This window comes from Hyla sarda, chromosome 5 (assembly GCF_029499605.1).
Source record: "Hyla sarda isolate aHylSar1 chromosome 5, aHylSar1.hap1, whole genome shotgun sequence".
Lineage (NCBI taxonomy): Eukaryota > Metazoa > Chordata > Amphibia > Anura > Hylidae > Hyla > Hyla sarda.
In genome coordinates, this window is record NC_079193.1 from 214261180 (window position 1) to 214287734 (window position 26555).

At 44.5% G+C, this 26555-nt stretch overlaps 1 protein-coding gene across 2 annotated transcripts in view; it reads right to left on the reverse strand.

Moving 5' to 3' along the window:
* Window positions 1-26555, reverse strand: part of LYRM4 (LYR motif containing 4) — a 169370-nt gene that overhangs the window by 142647 nt on the left and 168 nt on the right. For both annotated transcript variants that reach the window (XM_056521093.1, XM_056521092.1), the window contains exon 2: window positions 23900-24047. In XM_056521093.1, the coding sequence (XP_056377068.1) occupies window positions 23900-23985 (86 nt within the window). In that variant the 5' untranslated portion in view covers window positions 23986-24047. The remainder of the gene's footprint in view (window positions 1-23899; window positions 24048-26555) is intronic.

Sequence of the window (26555 nt, forward strand, 5' to 3'; positions counted from 1 at the left end):
CCCGGGTAAAGATGAAATGCTTAGCTTTCAATATAAAAAAACTGGTGATGTTATAAAGGGTATCTTGTTTGTGTTATGCTGAATGAGAAAAGAAAATAATCATGGTTGTTATTGAGAATAATCTTTATCTTTGCGGCAGCGTACAACCTTCTCCTCTAATCAAACTACATTTCTCACTTGGTTAAGCTGCCAAAATGGTCAAAGTATATGTGTCCTATGAAATACCCATCTCCTGTGATAGAACAATTGAGTGAAATCTTCAGTTTATAAGGCTTGTTTTTAATAGTCCATTAGGAAATCATAATGAGATATATATATATATATATATATATATATATATATATATATACCAATAAAGAGCAGCACATCCAATGTACAAAATCCAGGGGTGCCAGCCAATTGAATCTCGGTGCTCCGATCCACGTTTTAAATATAATTGATAGTAGGCAGCACACCAACTTTAGTGAAAACAAGTGTTCTTTATTCCATATAGGAGAGAAAGTTTCAGCGATCTCACACCGCCATTTTCAAGAGTTAAATCTTCAGTTTATAATGCTTGTTTTTAATAGTCCATTAGGAAATCATAATGAGATCTAGAGATATATATATATATATATATATATATATATATTTAATTTTTTATTTTTATGTCAGCAGTTTATCTAGTAAACAACAAATATAGAGAATACTATATACTTCATACAAATACTTGTGAAAGCAGCCCAATCCATAAATGTGGGGAAAAAAAATCTTTAAAAGTAGCATACACTAGTAGTCATGAGGGTGGGAGGCTATGAACTAGTCTTGTAGTCATGGGCAGAAGTCAGGCCTACTAAGGCAAAATTAAAAAGGGGTACTCCACTGGCAAACATTTAGTTCCAAACACTGTGTACGTGCGGCGGGGGTCGGCCACGCTCCCTAGTGACGTCACACCATGCCCCCTCAATGCAAGTCTATGAGAAGGGGCGGGATGGCCGTCTCGCCCCTCCCATAGACTTGGATTGAGGGGGCATGGCCTGATGTCATGAGGGGGCGTGGCCAGCACCCAGAGCATGCACACAGTGTTTGGAACTGAATGTTCCAAATGCTGGCCAGTGAAGTACCCCTTTAAGATGCCTGAGAGGGTCCAACGTTATCCACCCTCTGTCTTCTCAAAATCTTGCCCATACTTGAAGGTGCCCTAATCCCTGGACATGTATGGTGAAAAAAAAGAAGAAGGGCCCTCTCAGCTTGTCAATAATGCCGCAATAGGCATCGGTTCTGGCTTTAGTTTACCTCAGGTGGTTTACCACCATGCCTGAGGAAAACTGAGCCGGCATGAGAATGAACCCTAAGAAAATGTATGTTAACAATTTGGAAAGAACAGAACGAAGCCTGACAGCAGGATCATAATGTACACTGTTTATTGTCTGCAACCATGGAGACACATAGTTCTACAAAATAGCTATAAATACACAAGAGTAAGATTTTTCATTAAATTAATGGGGTACTCTAGGGAAGTCAACCTATCCCCTATACACAGGATAGTGTAAGATAGCGATCTCCTGTATGCGGCCCAGCAATCACCCGCCCTCAGAGTCGAGTGGGACTCCCGTCTTAGCTGGTGATTAAATTCAGAGAACAGAAGGCATGGCTTAGGCTCAAGGTCAACATGTGTTATTATAGCTGATTTACCCACCCTTACTGCTTCCCAAGGGATGCCTGGACGCCACAGGACAGTACAGAATTTACATGCACATCCTGTCACCTGCTCAACATCTGTCCCACCAGGAGCCTATTTCATACACATGAAGAGAGCGAGTGCTATTCACTTCCTATGGTCAGACTGCACTTCCTGAGTTTGGTCTCCTGCCAGTCCAGCAGGAGATCAAAGTCTGTGCTTTTGAGAAGAATTAATGCTGTCTGGACCAGAAGGGAGACCCTAGTCACAGTCATGCCGGCACACGGCCCCACCTCAAACTCACTACACGCATAGGGCTGCACCCGGAAAGCCCTGTGTGTATAGTGAGCAAGGAATACACAGCGTATTTCCCGCTGCTGCCGTAAATTTTGCGCAGCGTGAAATACGCTGCGTGTACGCCGTGTGGGAACGCACCCTTAGAAAGATTTTCTTTTTACCATAAGGAGTGCAACAGCAAAAATAAGTTTTAATGAGAATGCATGTAGAGGTGTTGTTTCAGACGCATACTTTCGCCAGCATGTACAAATGCAGCTCTAGGCTAAGTTCACACTACGGTTTTTTTAGGCTCATAAAACAGCTATTTTTGAGGCTAATCCCTTTGACTGTTTAGTGTTGACACCCTGCCGATCAGCAATCGGTTGATAATGTGCATCCTGAGGATAGGCCATCAGTTGTATTAGCCTGGAGGTAACTATAATAGAGCCTTCGAGAACCTTTTGGAGGTGCCTTATAAGTAGGCAAGGCACTTAAATCAGTGAGTTGGATGAGTTTGTACATACTGTATGGGCTGAGGAAAGCACAAAATCTGTTGTGCATTCAGAATCCTTAGTATAGTGCAGTTGCACTGTTCAAGTAATGTAGACTGTATACAGGGCAGAAAAAGAGGTTTTTGATAATATAGGAATTAAGAAAAATTCCATAACCCCCAGGACCTGATAAAGAAAAAAACTGTTATCCAATGTTTTCTTGATAACAGCATAACATGGCTAGAAGGCTATAAAGGAGGATGAAGTTTTAGTGGTATTTGCCTAAAAAATTATACTTACAGTAGTGACTTCCTGACATTTTCAGCGGCTTGACCACTGGCAATTAACCCCGCATGATTGGAGTGCAAGTAAGTAAAAAAAAAAACTAATCGGATATCTGAAGGCATATTAATATCCATATGGAGGTGGGAAATTGGACATGAATTGGTTGGAATAATCTGTTAGATTTTGAGCTCTCTCTAATCATGACAGAGATTAATGCAGGGGGGAGTGGGAGCTTAAAGGGGTACTCCAATGCCCCAGCCTTCGAAACATTTTGTTCCGAACACTCGGAGCTGGCAGCAGGGGGTCGTGATGTCACAGCCACGCCCCTCAATGCAAGTCTATGGGAGGGGGCATGATGACCGGTATTTCCCCTCCCATAGACTTGCATTGAGGGGCGTGGCTGTGACGTCACAACCTCCGCCACCCTCATCCAGCATTCTAAACTAATGCAGGGACCCCAATGATCAGACATCCTATACTCTATCCTTTGGATAGGCGATAAGTTGTCTTGGGTCGGAGTACCCATTTTAACCAAAAAGGGCAAGAAGATACAATGTGAGTATGGACCTTTTGTGATTTGGAAATACCCTTAAAATGTCTTATTTGCTAAGATTTAAAGGGATACTCCACCGAAAAAAAAATTTTTTATCAACTGGTGCAAGAAAGTTAAACAGATTTGTAAATTACTTCTATTAAACAATCTTAATCCTTCCAGTACTTATCGGCTGCTGTTATGATCCACAGGAAGTTCTTTTCTTTTTGAATTTCCTTTCTGCCTGACCACAGAGCTCTCTACGGACACCTCCGTCCATGTCAGGAACTGTCTAGAGCAGGAGAGGTTTTCTATGGGGATTTGCTCCTACTCTGGACAGTTCGTAAAATGGACAGAGGTGTCAGCAGAGAGCACCGTGGTCAGGCAGAAAGTAAATTCAAAAAGAAAAGAACTTCCTGTGGATCATACAGCAGCTCATAAGTACTGAAAGGATTAAGATTTAATAGAAGTAATTTACAAATCTGTTTAACTTTCTGGCACCAGTTGATTTAAAAAAAAAAAAAAAAAGTTTCCCAGTGGAGTACCCCTTTAACAACTGGGACTCCACCAATCCCAAGAGCAAGAAGTGATCAAATTGCCATTCATGCACGGTCACTCACTGCTATAATGGTGATATATGCCATAAATGTCTTTGAAAGGGAAACCCCTTTTAAATGAAAAATATTTTATCAGCATACTAAGTTAATTGCAGCAAAAAAAATAAAAAAATTATTATATATATTTATATTACAGTCGCCGTAAAAATAATAAAGCTTCTACACTTGAGATGCCCAATCTGTTGACTAGATCTTGCTGATCACTCCCATGTACAGAGTGTGGGAGAACAACATTCTTTATGCCATGAGGAGGCTGTAATATAAAAGCCACTGGCGCTGTCCTTTCTAACATATAGGCTCTCAATGCTGATGTTATATGTAAAGTGACTGTAACAGTGGACAGCAGTTTTATTATGATTTATATTTCCTCTGTGCTAATTGTTTTGTTTCTCCCCCTTAGAACACTGAGCAGTTATTTCTATTATGTCACTATATATGTCACAGCAGTACATTATTTCTGCTTAGGCATTATTTAAATGGGTATCTTATGGTCTGGTGTAAAAGTTGTATATTAAGCAACAAAACAATGTCCTATTCTGTCAAAAAAAGATCTGAAAAAAAAATATCTAGATAATCAAACTGTAATAGTAGGCAAGCCTAAAATGACTGTATTTGAGGATGGTTAGAGGACATCTCATTTTAGAGGTCTGCACTCATACTAAGTAAGCCTCTAACATTTTAAGGGTACACGTTCCTAAATTGTCCTTATCCTTTTAATTTATGGATGCAAGAGTGCATCATGGGCACTGTCAGATACAAAAACTTTTTATATGTTGTACATCTTGGCAAAACATTTAATGGCACTGTCATTAAAATTATTTTTTTGCATATGATACAGCAGGTAAAAATAATAAGATTTGTAATTTACTCTCTGTAAAAAAAAAAGAAAAAAAAAAAAAAAAAAGAAGTATTTTTATGTCACGTTCAGTGCCCTTGCTAACAGTATTAGCAATCGAATGATTGCTATAAATAGTCCCCTATGGAGACTATTAACCCCTTAAGGACGCAGCGTTTTTCCATTTTCATTTTTTCCTCATCACCTTCTAAAAATCATAACGCTTTCAATTTTGCACCTAAAAATCCATATGATGGCTTATTTGTTGCGCCACCAATTCTACTTTGCAGTGACATTAGTCATTTTACCAAAAAATCTTTTTTATTCATTTTTTCAGGATATAAAAAAAGTGACCAAAAATACTCTATTTTGGACTTTGGAATTTTTTTGCGCGCACGCCATTGACCGTGCGATTTAATTAACAATATATTTTTATAGTTCGGACATTTTTACACGTGGCGATACCACATGTTTATTTTCATTTACACATTTATTTTTTTATGGAAAAAGGGGCGTGATTCAAACTTATTAGGGAAGGGGTTAAATTACCTTTGTTAACTTTTTTTTTTTCACTCCCATAGGGAGCTATAGCACTGCACACACTGATCTCCTATGCTGATCCCTGCAAAGCCATAGCTTTGCACGGATCAGTCAGATAGGGGCTCGATTGCTCAAGCCTGTAGCTCAGGCTTGGAGAAATCAATCGACGGTCAGACGCCGCGGAGAGAAGTAAGGAGACCTCCGCCTGCGTCCCAGCTGATCGGAACATTGGGATTTTACCGGGAAGCGTTTACTTTCGTTTTCAGACGCAGCAGTCAACTTTGATCGCCGCGTCTGAAGGGTTAACAGAGCACGGCACACTGTTAGCCCAGGGTCCCGGCTATGATTAGCAGCCGGGACCGACCCAGTGTGATGCGGGGTCACGGCGTGACCCCGTTTTTAACACCGGGACCGGGCTCAGGGCGTACAGGTACGCCCTGAGTCCTTAAGAGGTTAATGTGTAAAAATAAAATTTTAAAAAAGTTAAAAATAAAAGTAAAAAACTAATTTGAAAGGGGGGCGTGGCCTGCTATGCGCGCCGTCTAGTTGTCTTTTCTGTGAGCTCCGTGACTGCACGGGAGAGAGAGGCCCACAATACCTGTACGATGGTGCGGAGGATGAAACTAAAAGGTCCCAAGGGCGTGGGAAACTCCCGGGCTCCCCCGGCACAGATCTCAAATTATTTTTCCCCCCTGGCCGGGCTCCAGGACTCCATGGACGCAGTCCCCCCAGGGCCGCCGCCATCTTCCGCTCCCTCACAGCAGCGTGAAGCCCCGCCCACCGTCAGCGGCACCTCGCAGCAGACGCCATCTCGGTCCTCAGACGCAGGAGACGGGAAGAAGCGGCAGGGACACCAGGCCTCCGGTGAGTGTGCGGACCCGGATAGGATACCCCCCGTCCCGCTGCTGATTGATCTGCCCGTCGGGGATCTGTGCTTACCTGCCCCAGCTGCTCTAACTTCACGGGGCGCCCCTCTTCTGCCGGAACCGCCGGGAGCTGCGGAGGCCGCTCTGCACACGCCACTGCAGCCCCGACCGTATCAGCCCTCAGCTCCCCTCTCCAGTCCTAGGCCGGACATCACCTGGGCTGCTGAGCCCCTGCCCACACCACCTGCGACAACGGGGGTGAGGTGGCCCCTTCAGCTATCTGGGGTCCCCATCCTGACTGGGGACATCACCACGGCAATGGCGGACTGTCCTGAATAGCAGGGATCCCCCCTTCTCTACTCTGCTGTGGCAGCCCCCTCCTCATCTCCCCCCCTGGGCCCACTTTCCCGGGCACCTGAGGAGGTGCGACCTCCTCCCTCACCGGCCCCCTCCTGGTCCTCCTCAGGGGGTAGCCCTTGGCCCCTACAGGCCCCAGCTGATGACTTTGGGACTGAGACTGTGGTGTCCTGCCCCCCACAACTCTCGCAGAGGCCCCCACACCTGCCCGCCCCTGCACCTGTCCTGGACCCTATCCCACCAAGCTCTGCTGCAGCCCAAATACTGCAATCCCACCCTGAGCTCCAAGCGTTATTATCTTTTTTACCAACCAAGGCTGATATTGTAGCCCTCAGGGAGGACTTGCGTTCTGCCTGGAGACGGGACCTCCAGGAGGTGCAGTCTGAGGTGCAAACCCTCTCCGCAACAGTTGGTACTCTGGAATCCTTTCGATCGGACACCCAGGAATCTATTGCTGAGCTTAGGGCTGCAGTCTCTAAACAAGCGGTTAATCAGAAGCTATTGCACTCTCATATGGACGATCAGGAAAACCGAAACCGTCGCAACAATATCAGACTACGGGGTCTCCCGGAGGCGACTCGGACTGATGGTCTTCTGCCTACGTTAACAGACATCTTCAATTCTATCCTGGGCCGTCCGGCTCAGTCCCCAATTGCTATTGACCGGGCACACAGAGCTCTCCGTCCTCCTAGCTCAGACCCTGCTAAGCCACGGGACGTTATCTGTCGCATTCACTATTTCTCTGAGAAAGAAGAGATTATGCAAAAGGCCCGAAAGCTCAGGGACTTTGACTTTGATGGGGCTAAGCTGCAGCTCTTTCCGGATTTATCAAGACACACGCTTCGCCTGCGGGCAACCCTGAAGCCCCTCCTGCATGAGATGCAATCCCGCCACATCGTGTACCGCTGGGGCTTTCCGTTTGCCCTGCATGCTCATCACCAAGACAAGTCTGCTACCTTGCGCACCTTGGAGGACCTCCCCCATTTTCTCCGGGCGTTTGATCTCCCTCATGTGTCACTCCCGGGATGGGTGGAACTGTCTGCTGACCCCTTCTCCTCCCTCCTCCCTCCCCAGCCTAGGCTGCGCTCCTCCCAATCTGAGAGGTTCTCCCCGCGGCCCCAACGCTCTCGACGCCGCCATCGCACCAGATCTGGCTCTACGGAAAGGCCGGGAGGTTTCAGAGAGGGTTGATTGCTGCCTACCTGTGATTTGACGTTCTGATAATGCCTGTGTATAGTGCTATTTCCACTGTCTCACTGTTTTATTTTTATTTTTTATTATGTTATTTTATCTTTTCTCTCTATTTTAGGTGCGGATGACGCAGGCCCATGTGGCTGCGCTGTAGCCATTGCCGGGTTGTTTCCCTCCCGTACATGCCCTCCCCTCTGCTGCCTCTCTTTCTCTTTTCTTTTTTGCTACCCTCTCTCCCCGTGCCGGTCACTGGGGCTCCTCTCCCTTTTCTGGCATTTTCCTTCCTGTTGTGATGCTTCTGTCTCCACATTGCCCCCAATAGGTTGAGGCGGGATTATTCCCTGCCTGTGCTTAGCCTTGTGCTATATATTTAGTCCACTTTTGCAGCCGTTTGTTGAGCTGCTGTTTTTGTCCCAGTTTTTGTACCTGTTCTCCCCCTGAGTGTTCTCTTTGTCGTTGGTTCTTCCTCCCCTCTGCCGTCCTTGTTTTCCCTTTCTCTTCCCCCTCCTTGTTTATCCCTTCTCTCCTACTCCGGTGTTGTGTTTTTCTTGTCCCCCGTCTGTGTGGTCCTCTGGTCCCGTCCCTTATCTCCCCTGACCCTTGTCCCCGCTCTCTGCCGACTCCTCGCTCTCTCTGCTGGGTATAGCTGGTCTGGGCCATGTCGTCCCTTAAAATTGCCTCCCTGAATGTCCAGGGCTTCAACGTCCCTGAGAAGAGAGGGAAGATTCTTTACTCTTTGCACAAGCAGAGGGCTATGGTGGTCTGCCTCCAGGAGACGCATCTCCTTCGGGATCATGCTGCAGTGCTTCGAAACCGCTATTATCCTACGTGCTACCAGAGTAATGACCCTAGTCAGAAGGTTAAGGGTGTAGCCATATTGTTCCATAAGTCTCTATCATTACAGGTATTGGACTCCAAGGTGGGGAGGGGGCCGTTATGTTTTTGTTACCTGCTCCATTCAAGGCAGGACTTACACGATTGCCAATGTGTATGCCCCGAATAGTGGCCAGCTGTCCTTCCTGCGTACAGTGTTGGATGACCTGACTGCGTTCTCCCAGGGGGTGTTGATGGTTTGCGGGGATTTTAATGTCTGTTTCCTTCCTTAGACTGTTCCTCGGGGACCTCTGTCATGTCTCATGCTCAGCTAAATAAGATCCGACGACTTCTCTACTCTATGCAATTGACGGACCCATGGAGACTGGCTCATCTAGACACACGTGACTACACTTTCTATTCTCACGCCCGTAAAGTATACACTAGGCCGGACTATATCTTTGTTAGTCACTGTCTTCTCCCTCAGGTACTGTCCTCCTCCATTGGTTCCATTGTTTTCTCGGACCATGCACCGTTTTTTTGTGACATATCACTGCCGAATGGTCCGAGGAGAGACTTTATGTGGAGACTTAACGAATCGCTCCTCTCTGACTCGCTGTGTCTGGCTGATCTGAGGGCAGCGATTGCTAATTTTACTCTGGATCATGCCAGCGATCCCACGTCCCCTCAGTGCCGTTGGGAAACGCTGAAATGTGTGCTTAGAGGCGTACTTATTAAACATGGTGTCCGTCTTAAGCGGGAGGCATCTCAGAAGTTGCGAGACCTTCTCGCTCAACTAAATTCCTTGGAGTCTCGGCATAAATCCTCTCTCTCGGAGGAGGTCTACCGTGAGTTACTTGCGGTCCGGAGGGAGATACAGGTGCGGATAGATAAACAACATAACAGATACCGTCAGATTTGCTCTAGTGTGTACTATGAATGGGGTAATAAGGCGGGTAGGATGCTAGCTAGGGCATTGCGGGATAAAAGGGCGGCCCTCCATGTCCCCTCCATTAAGTCGTCCTCGGGCTCCCTGGTCCACCTGACCTCCCAGATCTTAGACTGTTTTCATTCCTATTACACTGACCTTTATAATCTGGACTCTCAGACCCCTGACTCGGGTGACCCCCCTCCAGCTCTCTTAGAATACCTGCGGAGGACCAAGCTGCCTACCCTCCCTCCCCAGTCGCTTCTTGATCTGGAGCGCCCTTTTGGCCTGGAGGAGGTAATGGAGACTGTTAAGTCCATGCCGTCCGGCAAAGCTCCTGGCCCCGATGGCTATACCTCGAAGTTTTACAAACTTCTTATTACAGAGTTGTCTCCGTGCCTCCTTGGGGCCTTTAATGCGGTCTCAGATGCCTCTCCTTTCCCCCAATCTTTCCTACAGGCCTTTATTACGGTCATCCCTAAAGAGGGCAAGGACCCCAACCTTTGTCAGAGTTATAGACCGATCTCCCTCATAAACGTTGATGATAAACTGTATGCAAAGCTCTTGGCGGAGCGTTTGTCCCCCTTGCTGGGGGCCCTCGTCCACCCGGACCAGGTGGGGTTTGTACCTACCAGAGAAGCTCGAGATAATACCTTGAAGACTTTCTCTTTGATACATCATGCCCAGGTCTCTCGCATTCCTTGTATTTTACTATCCCTGGATGCCGAGAAGGCTTTTGACAGGGTGGCTTGGGGCTTCCTGCGAGGGGTCCTTTCTAATTTGGGTTTGGGCCCTATGATGCTACAACGCATTTTTGCACTATACACAAGTCCTCAGGCTAGGGTACGCATTAACGGGTCCCTGTCTACCCCTATAGCTATACGTAATGGTACTAGGCAGGGCTGCCCCCTGTCCCCTCTTCTCTATGTGTTAGCTATGGAACATTTACTCCAGGCAATCAGACAGAGCACGGAGTTGAGGGGTGTCAAGGTCTGTGGCGGGGAGGTTAAATGTGCAGCTTTCGCGGATGACCTCTTAATATACCTCTCGTCCCCTGAGTCCAGTCTCCCGGCCCTCCTATCGCTCATCTCTGATTATGGTCGGTTTAGTAACTTCAAGTTGAACCTGACGAAAAGTGTAGTCTTGAATGTCTCCCTTGGCCCGATAGGGGTCTCGGCCCTTAAAAGTAGATATCAGTTTAGATGGGCTACTTCCTCTATCACATACCTAGGGGTTCAGGTCCCCAACGATCTCACCCGCACATATGACTTGAACTTTAGCCCCTTACTCTCCTCTTTCTCCTCTGACCTGACTAAATGGGACAGACGTGACTTTTCCTGGATTGGGAGGGTCAACATTATCAAAATGAATCTTTTGCCTCGTCTTCTCTATCTCTTTCAAACTATCCCTGTCCTCCTCTCCCACACATTCTTCACTGCCCTGGATAGAATGTGGACTAAATATGTGTGGGGTCCGGTGGGCCATCGTATGGCTCGGAGTGCGCTGGTGCGTCCTAAGTCTGAGGGGGGTCTGGCTCTCCCCGACCCCTTTCTCTATTACCTGTCCGCGGTAGCCACGAGAATACTGAATTGGTTCCACCACTCTAAGGGGAAACTTTGGGTGCGCTTGGAGACCCTCTTGACACCTGTCCCGCTCACTTCGCTCCCCTGGCTGCGAGTATCGTATTGGACATCCTCTCGAATGGCGAGCCTCCCGTTTGTGGCGCGGTCTGTGCTCCGGGTGTGCCATCGCTTTTTTGACAAGATGGGTCTCCTGCTCCCCAACGGCCCCCTCACGCCTCTTCGTGATAACCCCGATTTCACCCCGGGTGCGGTAGCAGGTCCCTTTCTGGGTAAGGTCAGGGGGACGGTCTTTGTTTGCGCCCACGTTTTACACTCGGGCTCCATTAAATCATTGGCGGAGATAGTTCCAGGTGGTTCCCCAGCTCCCATTCACTTATGGCAATATATGCAACTTACCCATTTTTACTCTAATTGGAAGCAGGTACTGGACCTTCATAGATCCCCACTCCCCTTTGAGTCCCTCTGTTTTAGTACTGACCCCCCTGGTCGTTTGGTCTCTGTTCTCTATGCCCTCTTACGTGATCATACCTGTTCTAAACCTTTGGCTCATCAGGGGGGATGGTCTCGGGAGTTGGGCTGCACTCTTGCCCGGCAGGATTGGACCAAGGCTTATGCCCTTTGTCATGGTGCCTCGATCTCGGTGAAATTACAAGAGACCAACTTTAAAGTGTTGTCTAGATGGTATCGTGTACCTGCATTGTTGCACCGCTTCTATCCCTCCATCTCAGATGTATGCTGGAGATGTGGCGCTTCTCCCGGGACCATGTCTCATGTTTGGCTTGACTGCCCCCTTCTTCTCCCATTTTGGTCGGGGGTTCTGGAGATCATTAAGAGGGTGACGGACATTGCTGTTCCCTGTTCCCCACAGGCTGTATTGCTGTCGATGCTCCCGGGCTCGATCAAATCCATGAAGGTGGGCTTGGTGTGTATTCTTCTCTCCGCGGCACGTAGGGTCATATCTAGAAAGTGGAAATCTGCCCAACCCCCGACAATTTCTGACTGGGTCCGTGAAGTAATCTATATACATGGGATGGAGGAGTGCATGGCGGAGACGGCATCCAAATCTGAGCGGTTTTTGCTGCGCTGGATGCCGTGGTCTGCGTTTTTGGACTCCCCTGCCTGCGGTGCCCTGAACCTGTCCCCCTGAGGTGGGGTCCTGAGGACGCACTTTTTGGGAACTGGTTGGATGCCCCTGGCCCTGGTGGTCCTTCTCCACGGTGGAGTTTCTCTCCCTTTCCCGGGTTCCCCCTCCCTCTTTCCCCCAGTGTGTCCTTCTTTATCCCCCCTTTTCCTTTTTTTCCCCTCTCCGTCTCTCTTTTCTTCGGTTTGTGTTGTTTAGTCTTCCCTTCTCGGTGTTGTTTTTGTTTGATTTAGTTGATATGTTACGGGCTTATAGTGTCTTTCCTTGCCCATATTCCGCCTACTGATCATTTACTGTTCACCCGGCTTGATTATGCTGGTTTACTTGCTCTCATGTTTCTTATTGTCATTTTTGCATTGGCTGCTACACGTCCCTTTCTTGTGTACGGGATGACTGGGAGGCGTAGCTCCCGGGACTCCTCATATGCCTATTTGCTGCCTTTATTTGTATCTCCTCATTGTCAATGTATTGCTGCCATCTCATGCAGAATTGCTTACATATGCTTTCCTGTCAGAAAATGTATATCGTGGCGGATGACGTTTCTAATGTTTTTGTATTACTATTGGTCCTTAATAAACTTCTTTTTGAATTCGAAAAAAAAACTAATTTGAAAAATCCCTTCCCCCAATAAAAATTTTAATTGTCAATTTTTCCCCATTTTACCCCCAAAAGTGTAAAAACATATCTGATTTCGCCGCATGCATATATATCCGAACTATTAAAATATAATGTTAATTATCTCATACGGTAAACGGCATGAACGTAAAAAAAAAAATATATAAAGTCCAAAATTGCTGCTTTTTTATAACATTTTATTCCAAATAAAATTGACAGAAAAATGTATTGAAAGTTTTATACTTGCAAATGTGGTATAAAAAAATTACAGATTACGGCGCAAAAAATGAGCCCTCATACCACCGCTTATACGGAAAAATGAAAAAGTTATAGGTCAGCAAAATAGAGGGATTTTAAATGCACTAATTTGGTTTAAAAGTTTGCGATTTTTTTTAAGCGGTATAATAATAGAAAAGTATGTAATCATGGGTATCATTTCAATTTTATTGACCCACAAATATAGAAAACATGTCTATTTTACTGTAAAGCATAAAAACTAAACCTTCCAAAATTTGCTAAATTGCAGTTTTATTATCAATTTCCCCACACAAATAGTATTTTTTTTGGTTGCGCCATACATTTTATGGTAAAATTAGTGATATAATTACAAAGGACAACTGGTCGCTCAAAAAAGCCCTCATACTAGTCTGTGGACGAAAATATAAAAGTTATGATTTTTAGAATGCAAGGAGAAAAAAACGAAAACGTAAAAATAAAAAGGCCAAAATGGGCTGAGTCTGTAAGGGGTTAAAAACGTTTTCTATGTTTTATTTGTGTTTAAAAAATCTGCCACTAGGGTCTCCCTACTAGTCCAGAGCACATTTCCCCCTCTCTTTTGCACAGACTTTGGACTCCTGCTGGCCTGGCAGAAGTCCAAAATCAAGAAAGGGGGGGGGGGGGGGGCTTAGCCAATCATAGCTCATCTCACACTGAACTGCTCTCGGCTGTGTGTAGCAGAATGAGGGAGGAAGTTCTCCCCTGTATGGCTTCAGATCATGTGACGCCTGCTGGGTAACTCCCCTTCCCAGTCTGTGAATCTGACTGAGACTGAACAGAAAATACAGAGCAATATCAAGGTAGAAAACTAACAAATAATACAAATAAAGGCAGGGGGTGGTTTATCATGATGGGGCAGTGAACTGGGAGAATTATAAAATGTAACAAGATCATGACAGGTCCTCTTTAACAATGTCCATGTGATGTTGCTGAAATTACTGGCAATATCAAACATCTGCTTGTAAACATGTGGGGGGGGGGGGGGGGGGCGTGGTTTTTAACGCATGTGTTCACCAGCATGTACAGATGTACCTCCAGGCTAAGTTCACACACTATGTGGGAACACAGGCTCAAAGTTTTACACAAAATTAACATGACCCGCTTAGGCTATGTTACATGGTGGAATGTCTGGACAGTAACTATCCGTGCGGACATTCCACAACAGTCTATTTTCCAATCCCCTTCTGGGAGGAAATCCTCCCTTCCGGGGAGCAATACCCTGTCTGTAACCCAATTAAAATATAACTTTTATTTATGTTACTTAAAAATTTAACTGTGGTTGTGAAACTTATATATATTTAAAATTATCAGGAAAGGCAGTGTTCCTTTTGTGTATGCCCACTTAGTGGTGCTATATTACTGGTGCAAGAGTTGTCCAATTTCTCGCTGTGTGTGGTGAGTATGTTACTCTACTGACACATAGTAACTCTGCACTTATTGGACACTGTCTTCCTGTCTAAAATCTAGATGCTTTGCTCTAACGTTTCGTTAGAAAACTAACTTCCTCAGAGAGCTGCCTACTGTGGCGTTCACGTGCGGCACTACCTTTTATAACCCTGTATCGGCGCATCACTTCCGATGCGCCGAGTGAGGTGTTTTGATCCAATCAGGGCTTGGTTGGCAGACTGTGTGTTCCGGCCGCCATTCGCGCGCATGCCCTGTAGTACTATAATCCCGGGCATCTCCTTATCGCTATTGCGCACGCGCATCTTCTCGCGCGTGCGCAGTGTTTCCTGTCCCGTTCTCAGTGGAACGCAAGCTCCGTCTCCTGACACGCAGACTCATTCTTCACTCTCAATATGCGCATTTGTCCCTGATCGGTCTCATTACTCATAGGTAATGTCTATTCTTCATGTCCTTCATATATTTTAGCCTTCCTTGATTATTTCTGGTGCACTATTGTTGTCATATATACATATGGTGGGTAATCTAAATATTAGAAACTTGATTGCTTTTGTTCTCATTATAGGTTTTATTATACATCGTTGGATCATTCCTTATAATTATTTTAATTATTTTAATTTTTGTGAGTCTTTTGTTGCTATAGTGATATTGTATTTCTTATGTTTATCATTATGTCTCATTTGCTCCTTAATTACTATAATTCTGTTAGGTTAGACGTATCTAATCCTTCTTGATTTTCATTTTATGGAGTTTGTTGAGTCATGATGTTTTATATGTCTATTTTTTGTCCTTTTGGTTTTATTAGTATTATTGATTATAAAAATCACATATTATTTGTTATTGTTGATTCCAGACTCACATCCTCCAGGCTCACATCCTTCATCCGTGGGTCCCCATCTTCTCCCAAGGTAATTATTATATTTTTCTTTGTTTTCATATTTAAGTGTCCGGGGTCGCTTTTTGTATGTATAGATTTCTAGGTTTCCATGTGTCTAGATGTAAAAATTCTCCTACTAATATATATCTACCACCATATGTTATCCTTTCCTTTTTCCTGTCATGTCGGCTAAAGTAAAGGTAGTTGCCAGCACGTGAAAGAAGTATTCACAAATTCACAGATTAGTCCCTATATACTTTTGTTATTTCCAATATTTCCATATACAGGCATCTTCCTCTTTATTCGAGGAAGGGTGTGAAGGAAAAGCCTTCATTCAATCCTCCGGGATTTTTACTGTTGAGGCGATAAATCCATTTCGCCTCCTCCTTCAGTAGAGTCTGATTTATATCTCCTTTTCTTGGGCCTATTTCATATTTCTCCAGACCCCAAAATTTAATCTCATCAAGCTTGTTATTGTGTTTTGCTCTCATGTGCCTCGCTATGGGGGTGTCCGTCCCTGTTCTGATTGTACTAATATGTTTACTGATACGTTTTCTCAACTCTTGAATAGTTTTTCCAACATATAGTTTGGGGCATGTACATCTTGCTATATATATTACATTCCGGCTGCTGCAATTTATAAATTTCCTAATGTCATATTTTCTCCCATCCTGTGGGTTGGTAAAGTTCTTTGTTTTTATCATGAATTTGCAGGAGGCACAGTGACCACAGGGATATGATCCCTGTGGGGGGGCCGGCAACCATGTCCCCGGTCTTGACTCCTCTCTTCTTTCTTGATGATGGCTGTGGACAAGTAAGTCTCGTAAGTTCTTGCCCCGTCTGTACGTAATACTTGGCCTCTCTGTCAACGTCTCATTCAGATCTGGGTCTGATTTCAGAATCCTCCAGTATTTTGTCAGGATTGTCCTAACTTTAGGGGCATAGGCATCGTATGTGCCTATGCATCTGATGGTAGGTTTTCCAATTGGTGCTTTCTTTGGTCCCAATATGGTTACACGGTCACTTTGTTTTGCTCTATTATAGGCCCTTCTCATACATCTCTTCGGGTACCCTCTTGCGATAAATCTCTCCATTAAATTGCTACTTTCTTTCTGGAAGGGGCCATCCTCTGAGCAATTGCGTTTTGCTCTGAGGTATTGACCCACTGGGATGCTTCGTTTCAGACTTTCAGGATGCCAGCTCTCCCAGTGTAAGAAGCTGTTGGACATTCCACAACAGAGCACTGGCAGAACATGCTGTCACTATGACCACTCGGAAATCAGCTCTCTCATAGACAGCAATGCTTTTTAAATCAGAATCTAAATCAGCTGCAGCAGAATGTCCGTGTGCAATATCCATGCGGAATTCCGCACTGCCATTCTGCAATGTGAACATAGCTTAGAGACACCTGTATTTTCACGATTGACATTTCCCTGTATGGAAATTAGACAGGTGACCCTGGAGTTCAGCATGAAATCATAAAAGTGAGTTTTCTGTGGATCAGTTTCATTGTGAATCGACATTAGTATAGGTATCTTAAAGGGGTACTCCGGTGGAAAACGTTTTTTGTTTTTAAATCAACTGGTGCCAGAAAGTTAAACAGATTGGTAAATTACTTCTATTTAAAAAAATCTTAATCCTTCCAGTACTTATTAGCTGCTGAATACTTCAGAGGAAATTATTTTCTTTTTGGAACACAGAGCTCTCTGCTGACATAATGAGCACAGGGTTCTCTGCTGACATCTCTGTCCATTTTAAGGACTGTCCAGAGTAGGAGAAAATCCCCATAGAAAACCTATGCTGCTCTGGACAGTTCCTAAAATGGACAGAGATGTCAGCAGAGAGCACTATGCTTGTGATGTCAGCAGAGAGCTCTGTGTTCCAAAAAGGAAATAATTTCCTCTGTAGTATTCAGCAGCTAATAAGTACTGGAAGGATTAAGATTTTTTTAATAGAAGTCATTTACAAATCTGTTTAACTTTCTGGCCCCAGTTGATTAAAAAAAAAGTTTTCCACCGGAGTACCCCTTTAAGTAATAGCTGGGGCCAGAATTTCACAAACTACCAAGCATGTGTGATCGAGGAAAAGGATCGCACAAGAATAACTCTTCCGGATGTAAACAACTCATTGTTGACCGAGGTCAGAGAGGAATGTCAGGAAGCATTCTCATAAACAGTGCACAGTTAAAAAATCTGCATTGAAAAAGAACGCTCCTACTACCGCATCCAAATACACAATCCAATTTTGGTGCATATAGTATGAATGAATGAACCCTTCCCGTCAGGTGTCAACAGTTAAAACTGAAGGACTGCACCTGACGTCACGGCGCAGCGGCGTCTATGCAGTGTACTAGGCCGGAGCCTGCCCGGAGTGGAGAAGATGACCGCCGGAGAAGAAGGACAGCCCGGACCGGTTCACTCTTCACCCGGAACGCCCCCGGACACTACATGAAGGAAGGATGGATGGCCCGGACCACCCCCATTACGAGTAAATTTAATTTTTTTATTGACTCGGAGGGTGGGGGAGGGGCCCGACCGGTATAGCGGTATGGGCAAAAATCCATACCGGTATACCACCCAGCATCACGGTGGGGGGTGCGCGACGCGGTGCGGTGGGTCGGGGGTGCGGTGCGGCGGGGTGGCGGTCGCGGTGCGGTGGGGGCGGTGCGGGGGGCGGGGCATTATCGGCTTATCGGCAACATAATTGCCGATACCGATAATGCCCAAAATCATGATTATCGGCCGATAATATCGGCCATACCGATAATCGGTCGATCCCTAATTAATAATATTATGTTTATGAGAAAATGTATGTAATCTTTGTCATACTTCTGACCAGGGGACAGCGTCAGTGGTACGTCTAGTCGTCAAACTGCCCCATGTGCAGTTAGGAGATCATTTCCACACTTCAAGATTGTGCTTTATCTCAGGAATGGCTGAATGGATTGGGGTAAGGTTTTACTCAGGATCACGCACACTAACCACCAATATAGGTTAGTGAGGTTAGTGGGGTTGAGTCATCTGTCGGGTTTCCTTTAAAAGGGGCACTCCGCTGCCCTGCTTCCGGAACTCCGCTCCCCAGCGTCCGGAAGTTTTTTGTGCCGAACGGCTGTGTGCGGGCTTCCGTGTTCAGGGCCTCCCCTCGTGACATCACGCCCGCCCCCTCAACAAAAGTCTATGGGAAGGGAGCGTGACGGCACGAGGGGCGGCCCTGAACATGGAAGCCCACACACAGCCGTTCGGAACAATCCATTTCCCGACACTGGGGAGCGGAGCTCCGGAAGCAGGGCAGCAGAGTACCCCTTTAAAACAAGGCTTCTCCTGTCATTACTGTCTAGTAACAAAACAAATACAGCCTTCCCACTCACTTATAAAACACATAAATAAATCCTACTTGCCCAGTGCTATCTATACAGCGCCTGATCTAGTCTAAAAAGCTGGAGCGGCCCAGAAAGGGAATGGAAAGCTTCACCACCAATCCTTTTCATACTATAAAAATCCAGGCTCGATAACCGGACTTACCAAGGTCCCTAGCAAGGGAAGGACAACATACAAGATGATAGATTCAGATCTCAGCAGTCGAGACCCTTAGCAGCCAAAAAGTGATAACCATACGGTAACGTATGGTAGCCAATTACTACATTCAATAACTGAATATTTTTCCAAATATAATATAAAAATTATAATAAAGCATAATTCCTGGCATTGATACAAGTATAAAAATATCCAGGAAAACTATAGGAAACCATTACACACAATGCAAGACATTAAACATTATTGGAAAATGGATGTGGCTGAAAGACAGAGAAGAGGTGGCTATCCAGTATGAAACCTGATGACTAGAAGATGGTAATAAGGATCCTCCTGAATCATCAACATCAAATGAATGAACCAGGGAAACAGCAAGCTAATGGGTTTATGGGTCAAAGAGGAAACGCATAAACAGCGGAAGGGCTAAAGGACAAGATACATGGAGAGGGAAAACACTTAGGAGCTGTAGGAAGTCTCTAATACAGCAGCTCTAAAGATTAGTGTCATAAGGACTAAGAAGAATTTATTGTGGAGAACTAAGCATTACCTTCACCTTATTTCATTAATATACACAGTCCATCTAGTTTTTATACAACCACATATACTTATTAGATATGTATAGGTATATTGTAACATTTTGGCCTTTAGAATCATACCCAAGTTTTTATTTTTTATCTTGGCACTCCATGAAACAAATTATATATATATTTTTTTATTACATTTTTTTTATTGGGAGCGGCTGGTGATTATGCTATATATTATATTTCCACCGAACCCCAAGGCATTTTAAAAATAAAATACTTTCCTGCCCGGAAAACACCTTTAACCCTTATCCAACTAAGTGAATTTAGATTCATTGCTTATGTTTCTACAGTATTTTCTAAGACCCATAATATTTTATTTTTCTATCTACAGAGCCATTTTATTTTGTTTTTGGTGTATGTTAAAACTGACATGCCCATCTTTATACTGAGGTTTAGTACATTTACAATGATATCAAAGTTTTATACTTTTGGTTGGAGGCCCATCTAATACATATGATCTGGGACTGCCCCCCTCTTGGATACTTATTGGAGGGAGGTGCTTGCCCTTATCCAGACGGTGTACAGGGTGACCTTGGCTTGGCTCCCTAGAGTATGTCTACTGGGTCTTCTTGGTTGTGGACAGGAACCCTCATTGGTGGAGATTGGCGTACTATGTGTTATTTATCAGGAACGGAAACTGATAACGCAGTATTGGATTAGGCCTACTCCTCCGGATGTGGCAGATTTGATTGCTCGGGTTAAGTTCATAGGTAGATTGGAAAAGGGGATTTACATTAATCAAAAGGTGGAGCATAAGTTTGATGGCATCTGGGGTCCCTGAGTGAGGAAATGTAACCCTCCTGAAGATTTGTTTCTATATTCCTTGATTGTGTGTGGGCGAGGTTCTTGTGTGTGGTGTGTGATTGGTCGGTCTGAACGTTTCCTGTTTGGTCTGTGTGATGGTGGTTTGCTCCTCTGGTGTGTGGTGTGCTTCTACTTCTCTCTCGTTTCCCTGTCACCTGACCTTGGGAGACCATGTCTTGCACACTACACTACTTGTTTATCTGATTTGCCTGACTTTTGTCTGCTCTTTCATAGCCTGATGTATTAGGGTTGTGGGGTTGGGACGGATTGTATGTTTGGGGGGTGGGGGAGGGGTGGTTGGGAAGTGGGTTGTTTGTACTTTATTTTTGTGTTTAAAAAAGCTTCAATAAAAAAAAATATATGATAAAAAAAGTTGTATACCGTATATACTCGAGTATAAGCTGACCCAAATATAAGCCCAGGCCCCTAATTTCACCCCAAAAACCCAGGAAAAGTTATTGACTCGACTATAAGCCAAGGGTGGGAAATACATTATCCCCCCCCTGTCATCATCCAGACCCCCGTCATCATCACCGCCTGTCATCATCCCCCCCCCCCCCCCCATTCATCATCACTGCCTGTCAATCCCTTCAATCAGTGGTCTTCAACCTGCGGAGCTCCAGATGTTTCAAAACTACAACTCCCAGCATGCCCGGACAGCAATCGGCTGTCTGGGCATGCTGGGAGTTGTAGTTTTGAAACACCGGGAGGCCCTCTTCTTCGCTCCAGGCCGGCCCCGGACTAGTGACTTTGCCTTGACGACAACGCAGAGGGACGTCCCTGCGTCCTGGACCAGCTCACCCTTCCTTTCCACCGAGGGGAGATGAGTAGAAAACTAAAGGGGGGGGTCTAGATGATGACGAAGGCCGCAGTGGTCTTCAACCTGCGGACCTCCAGATGTTTCAAAACTACAACTGGGCATGATGGGAGTTGTAGTTTTGCAACATCTGGAGGTCCGCAGGTTGAAGACCACTGAGAAGGGATTGACAGGGGAGAGTTCACTCGAGTATAAGCCAAGGGGGGCGTTTTCAGCACGAAAAATCATGCTGAAAAACTCGGCTTATACTCAAATATATACGGTACTTGTTTTTTAAGAAAAAAAAAAAAAAGAACATAAAATATATTTGCTTTACCCTGTTCTAACAAATATAACTTTTTTTTTATTTTTCCATATAAACAGCTATGTGAGGGCTCCCACTATTATCCACTTTAGTGCTGTTTTACTACAGATGGGATTATCAGGGAACATACAAGACGTGATGCTATGGCTATAACAATCTTTATTTTACTTACAGACATCTTAAATATCAATTCCCTAATAATAGTATGTCAGGGAAAGACATTAAAAAGATTTTCTGATTAGGTTGAAACGTGAAAAAAAGCATTCTAATAGCTTTGCCACAGTGCTCGACATTACAGCTGGGTTTACAGGTAGTATTTTAATCAGTATTTGCTCAGTATTTTTAACCAAATTTAAAAGTCAAAGAAACAATAAGAAAAACTATAATGGAAATATTTGCCCTTTTTCTGGGTCTTAGATCCACTCCTGGTTTTACCTAAAATTCTGACCAAAATACTACCTTTGAACCCAGCCTATGAGTTTTTAGTCTGTAGAAAGTTCTTTTTAATCTCTACATGTCCTGGTAGTTCACCGATACACGAGGAACATTTTGTAGATCCATATAATAATGTTTAATGATAATTTCTAATCTGTTTGAATAGTGGAAAATAGTATTGTAGGTACCAAAATCCATATCCTATGAAACCATACCTCCCCAACTCTCTTAAACATCTTTGAGATGTTTCTACACCTCAATTGGAGTCACTTGTGGTAAATTCAGTTTTTAACTGAACATCTATGGAAAGACCTTAAAATGGCTTCTGCCGACAGTCTCCATCCAACCTGAAAGAGGATCTGTAGAGAAAAATCGCATAATACCCCTAAAACCAGGTGTGCGTACCTGGTGGTATCCTCCTCAAGAAGGCTGAGGATGTAATTGCTGCAAATGGTGCTTTATGTACAGAGTAAAGGGTCTGAATACTTTTTAAAAAGCAATATTTTAGTTTTAGTAGCAAAAATGTCTAAAAGTAAGTTTTCTCTTTGTCACTATGGGGTATTGAGTTCGGAATGTTGGGGGAAAATGTAGTTTTTATTTTTATTTTAGAACAAAATGTGAGAAAGTGAAAGAATCTGAAAAATTACCAAATGCACTGTACATACAATGTGTAAAGCAAATACATTGTTAGCTGATTCCCAATATTGTTCAGAAATAAAGCAACTTAAACACCATCATCCATAATACAGTTCCTTAACCCCTTATGGACTGAGGGCGTATCCATATGCCCCCGTTTTAGAGTCCTTTAGGACTGAGGGCATATGGGTAAGCCTGTCGGAATTTCGGACCCCGCAGATAGCTGGTTGGGGACCGGACCGGGATGCCTGCTAAAATCATTCAGCAGGCATCCCGGCACATCGCCGAGGGGGGTCCTGAGACCCCCCATGTCGGCTATCGCCGCAAATCGCAGGTCAATTCAGACTGGCGATCTGCGGCAATTCTGGGTCAAACGGGTCTCCGGTGACCCGGAAAATAAGGGGGATCGGGGCTGTCCAAGACAGCCCCGATCCCCCTGAAGAGATAGGAGTGAGGTGACAGGGGGGCAACCGACCAATAGCAGATCGGGGGCGGGGTTAAAGTTTGGTTCCCCCGTTCCAACAGTTGTCCGGGCAGAACAGGGGAACTGACGGTGAATGGCGATGACGTGCGGCTGGCTCCCTGCTGCAGACTACGGAAGCCGGTGAGTTGCCTAGCAACATCTGGAGGGCTACAGTTTGAGACCACTATACAGTGATCTCTAAACTGTGGCCTTCTAAATCTTGCAAAACTAAAACTTCCAGCAAGCAAACAGCTGTCTCGCCATGCTTGGAGTTGTAGTTGCGTACCTCCAGCTTTTGTATAACTACATCTCCCAGCATGCCCTTTGGTGATCAGTACATGCTGAGAGTTGTAGTTTTGCAAAAGTTGGAGGGGATAAGATGTCTGATTGCGGGGGTCCTGCCGCTAGGGACTCCCACGATCTCGGCTGCGGCACCCCAGACATCCAGTGCATAAAGCGAACTTCACTCTGTGCCGAATGACTGGCGATGCAGGGCAGAGTCTCGTGACATCATGGCCACGCCCCCGCAATGCAAGTCTATGGAGGGGGGTGTTCCTGCCGTCACGCCCCCTTCCATAGACTTGCATTTAGGGGGCATGTCACAAGCTGGTCGTGATGTTATACAGATTTGTAAATTACTTCTATTTACAAATCTTAACCCTTCCAGTACTTATCAGCTGCTGTATACTACAGAGGAAGTTGTGTAATTCTTTTCTGTCTGACCACAGTGCTCTCTGCTGACACCTCTGTCCTTGTCAGGAACTGTCCAGAGCAGGAGAAGTTTGTTATGGGGATTTGCTCCTACTCTGGACAGTTCCTGACACAGAAAGAGGTGTCAGCAGAGAGCACTGTGGTCAGACAGAAAAGAACAATTCAACTTCCACTGTAGTATACAACAGCTGATAAGAGCTGGAAGGATTAAGATTTTTTTTAATAGAAGTCATTAAAAAAAAATGTTTTCCACCCGAGTACCCCGTTAATATAATAGTTAAAGTGGCTCTGGAGTGGAGGGACACTCGACATCATCTGTCTCATTTACCTGTAGTTGTAGGAACTGAACTTCTGGCTTTCTCTTAACAAGACCTTGTAAAGATTTAACACTTGCACCCGACTTGAAAGTGACATTGTTTCTTTAACAATCCAAGATTTTGTCACAGAAATCCTCACATGCGATCAGAGCAGATTTTCTGTACAAGAAAGAAAAAACAAAAAAAAACATTGTTATAATTCTGTTAGCAAAAAAGACAACGTTCCTTCAAACCCAAACTATAAGGGTCTATTCACACAGCAGAATTCCACCTCAAATGAAAGCCCAATAGACTTCTATGGGATTCCGCACTCCCATTCACACTTCTGAATTTCTGCACCAATTCCGCACAAGCCAGAAACCACCCAAGGGAGCGAAAGCGGAATTGGTGCAGAAATTCTGCCGTGTGAATAGACCCTAACTCTACTGTGTTGATCCACAGGAATATTTCAATAAAACATCTAGAAAAGTCTCTATGCAAGACAGGCCTATTTCCCACACGCGTATTGGTAAATGTTTGCACTGTATTGTTTGGGTGTATTGCAGAAGACGTCACCAGTATGTCAAGAGCATTTCTGATCAGGGAATCTGATGTGCTGTCTTCTAGGTAGGAGACTGAACTACACCTCGAAAAAAGGAAGCAATACAGATGATCAGCTGCTGCATTACTGATCACACCTGTTATGTAATCCTTCAGCATGCACTTCAATGGGTTTTTCGCCATCCGTAAAAAATGTTAAATACATGCATGCTGTGTTGTTAAAATACGCACCCTATATATTACCATTAGCTCTTTATTACGGACATATAAATTGGAGTCCTCAGTCAATACTGTGGACTGGAAAACCTGTTTAATATCTTAGAACCATTAACTGTGTGATTATACATGTGGAAACCACGCCGATTTCCATATCACAAACCATGTTTTTTTACTTTAAAGGGGTAGTCCAGTGGTGAAAAACGTCCGACACGCCCCCTCAATACAACCTTATGGCAGAGCCGGATTGTGTATTGAGGAGGCGTGTCAGCCGCCACTTTGTGCGATGGTGAACACGCGCTATATGGTCAGCGAGTCAGGGCCCCGTACAGGAGATCGTGGGGGGGCTCCAGCGGTCAGACCCCCTGCGATCTGAAACGTATCCCCTATCCTTAAAGGGGTTATCCAGAAAGTTAAACAGATTTGTAAATTACTTCTATTAAAAAATCTTAATCCTTTCAGTACTTATGAGCTTCTGAAGTTTAGGTTGTTTTTTTCTGTCTAATCTCTGATGACACGTGTCTCGGGAGCCGCCCAGTTTAGAAGAGGTTTGCTATGGGAATTTGCTTCCAAAAATGGGCGTTTCCCGAGACACGTGTCATCAGAGATTACTTAGACAGAAAAGAACAACCTTAACTTCAGAAGCTCATAAGTACTGAAAGGATTAAGATTTTTTAATAGAAGTAATTTACAAATCTGTTTAACTTTCTGGAACCAGTTGATATATAAAAAAAGTTTTTTCCTGGAATACCCCTTTAAGATGGGGATATGTTTTTCACCACTGGATATCTCCTTTAAATAACAGTCTCCCACCAATGGGAAACCGTAAACCATGCAAAAGAAGCAGCAACAGCCCAGCAGGCTGCCTGATCGTTTTTTCTTATTGGAATAGACCCCCCATGTGTAATCCCTCCCTTACCCTTAGAACACAAAGCTATGTTCACACATCGGAATCTACGCAGACTGCGAGCGGCAGCATAACATGCCAGCATTAGGACTATGCGGAAATGTGCGGTCTCATAGACGGCAATGCATTCCGTGAGGTGTCCCCAGAAAGAGTGGACAAGTTAATTCTTTCTGCAGACACGGGAATTAAAAATTCCGCCATGTGCACAGCACAGCAGAATCCCATTGCCCAGAAGCAAATGGTCACGGCAAAATAAACGCCAGAGATCCGAAAATCAAAGGAAAGCTTTAAGTTTATTCCACACCAAAGTGTACATGTGCAACGTTTCGGCCAAGTGTCTTTGTGAAGCATACACGAGCACATCGGTCATGTATCTCCAGCACTCCCATAGAGACGTATTATGGGGGCTTCTCAAATCTGAGCTTCGTGCACATGGACAGTCTGCTGTGGACAGGAGATAATGTGTTAAATGCCAGATTAACCCCTTTAAGGTCCATTATCAGCCATTCTCCCACAATGACTTTTAATAAGTCCACTTTATTATAGATTTTTAACTGGATGAAATATTGAAGCATAAGAAGCTGTAGAAACCATGTTGGAAAAAAGTGTGAACGGTGCCAAAGAATGATTTATGGCAGCCGGACATGAATATATAATTCGCTTGTGTTCACATGTTGCAGATGTGTCAGACCCCAGCTATAATACATGTATTCTACTTCCTGTGGATCGGGGATACAATTCTACAGTAATGTAGACAACCCCAGAAGAGTGAGGGCTGCTGGGCAATGTAGTGCAAGGTTCAACACAACTACAGTATATATATATATATATATATATATATATATATATATATATATATATATACTGCTCCCTGCTGTGTACACCCCCAGAACTAAAAGTTTTCTATACTGGACACGATTAATGTCATATCCAAGGGACACACAGAGTGAGAGACCCCACAATATATATATATATATATATATATATATATATATATATATATA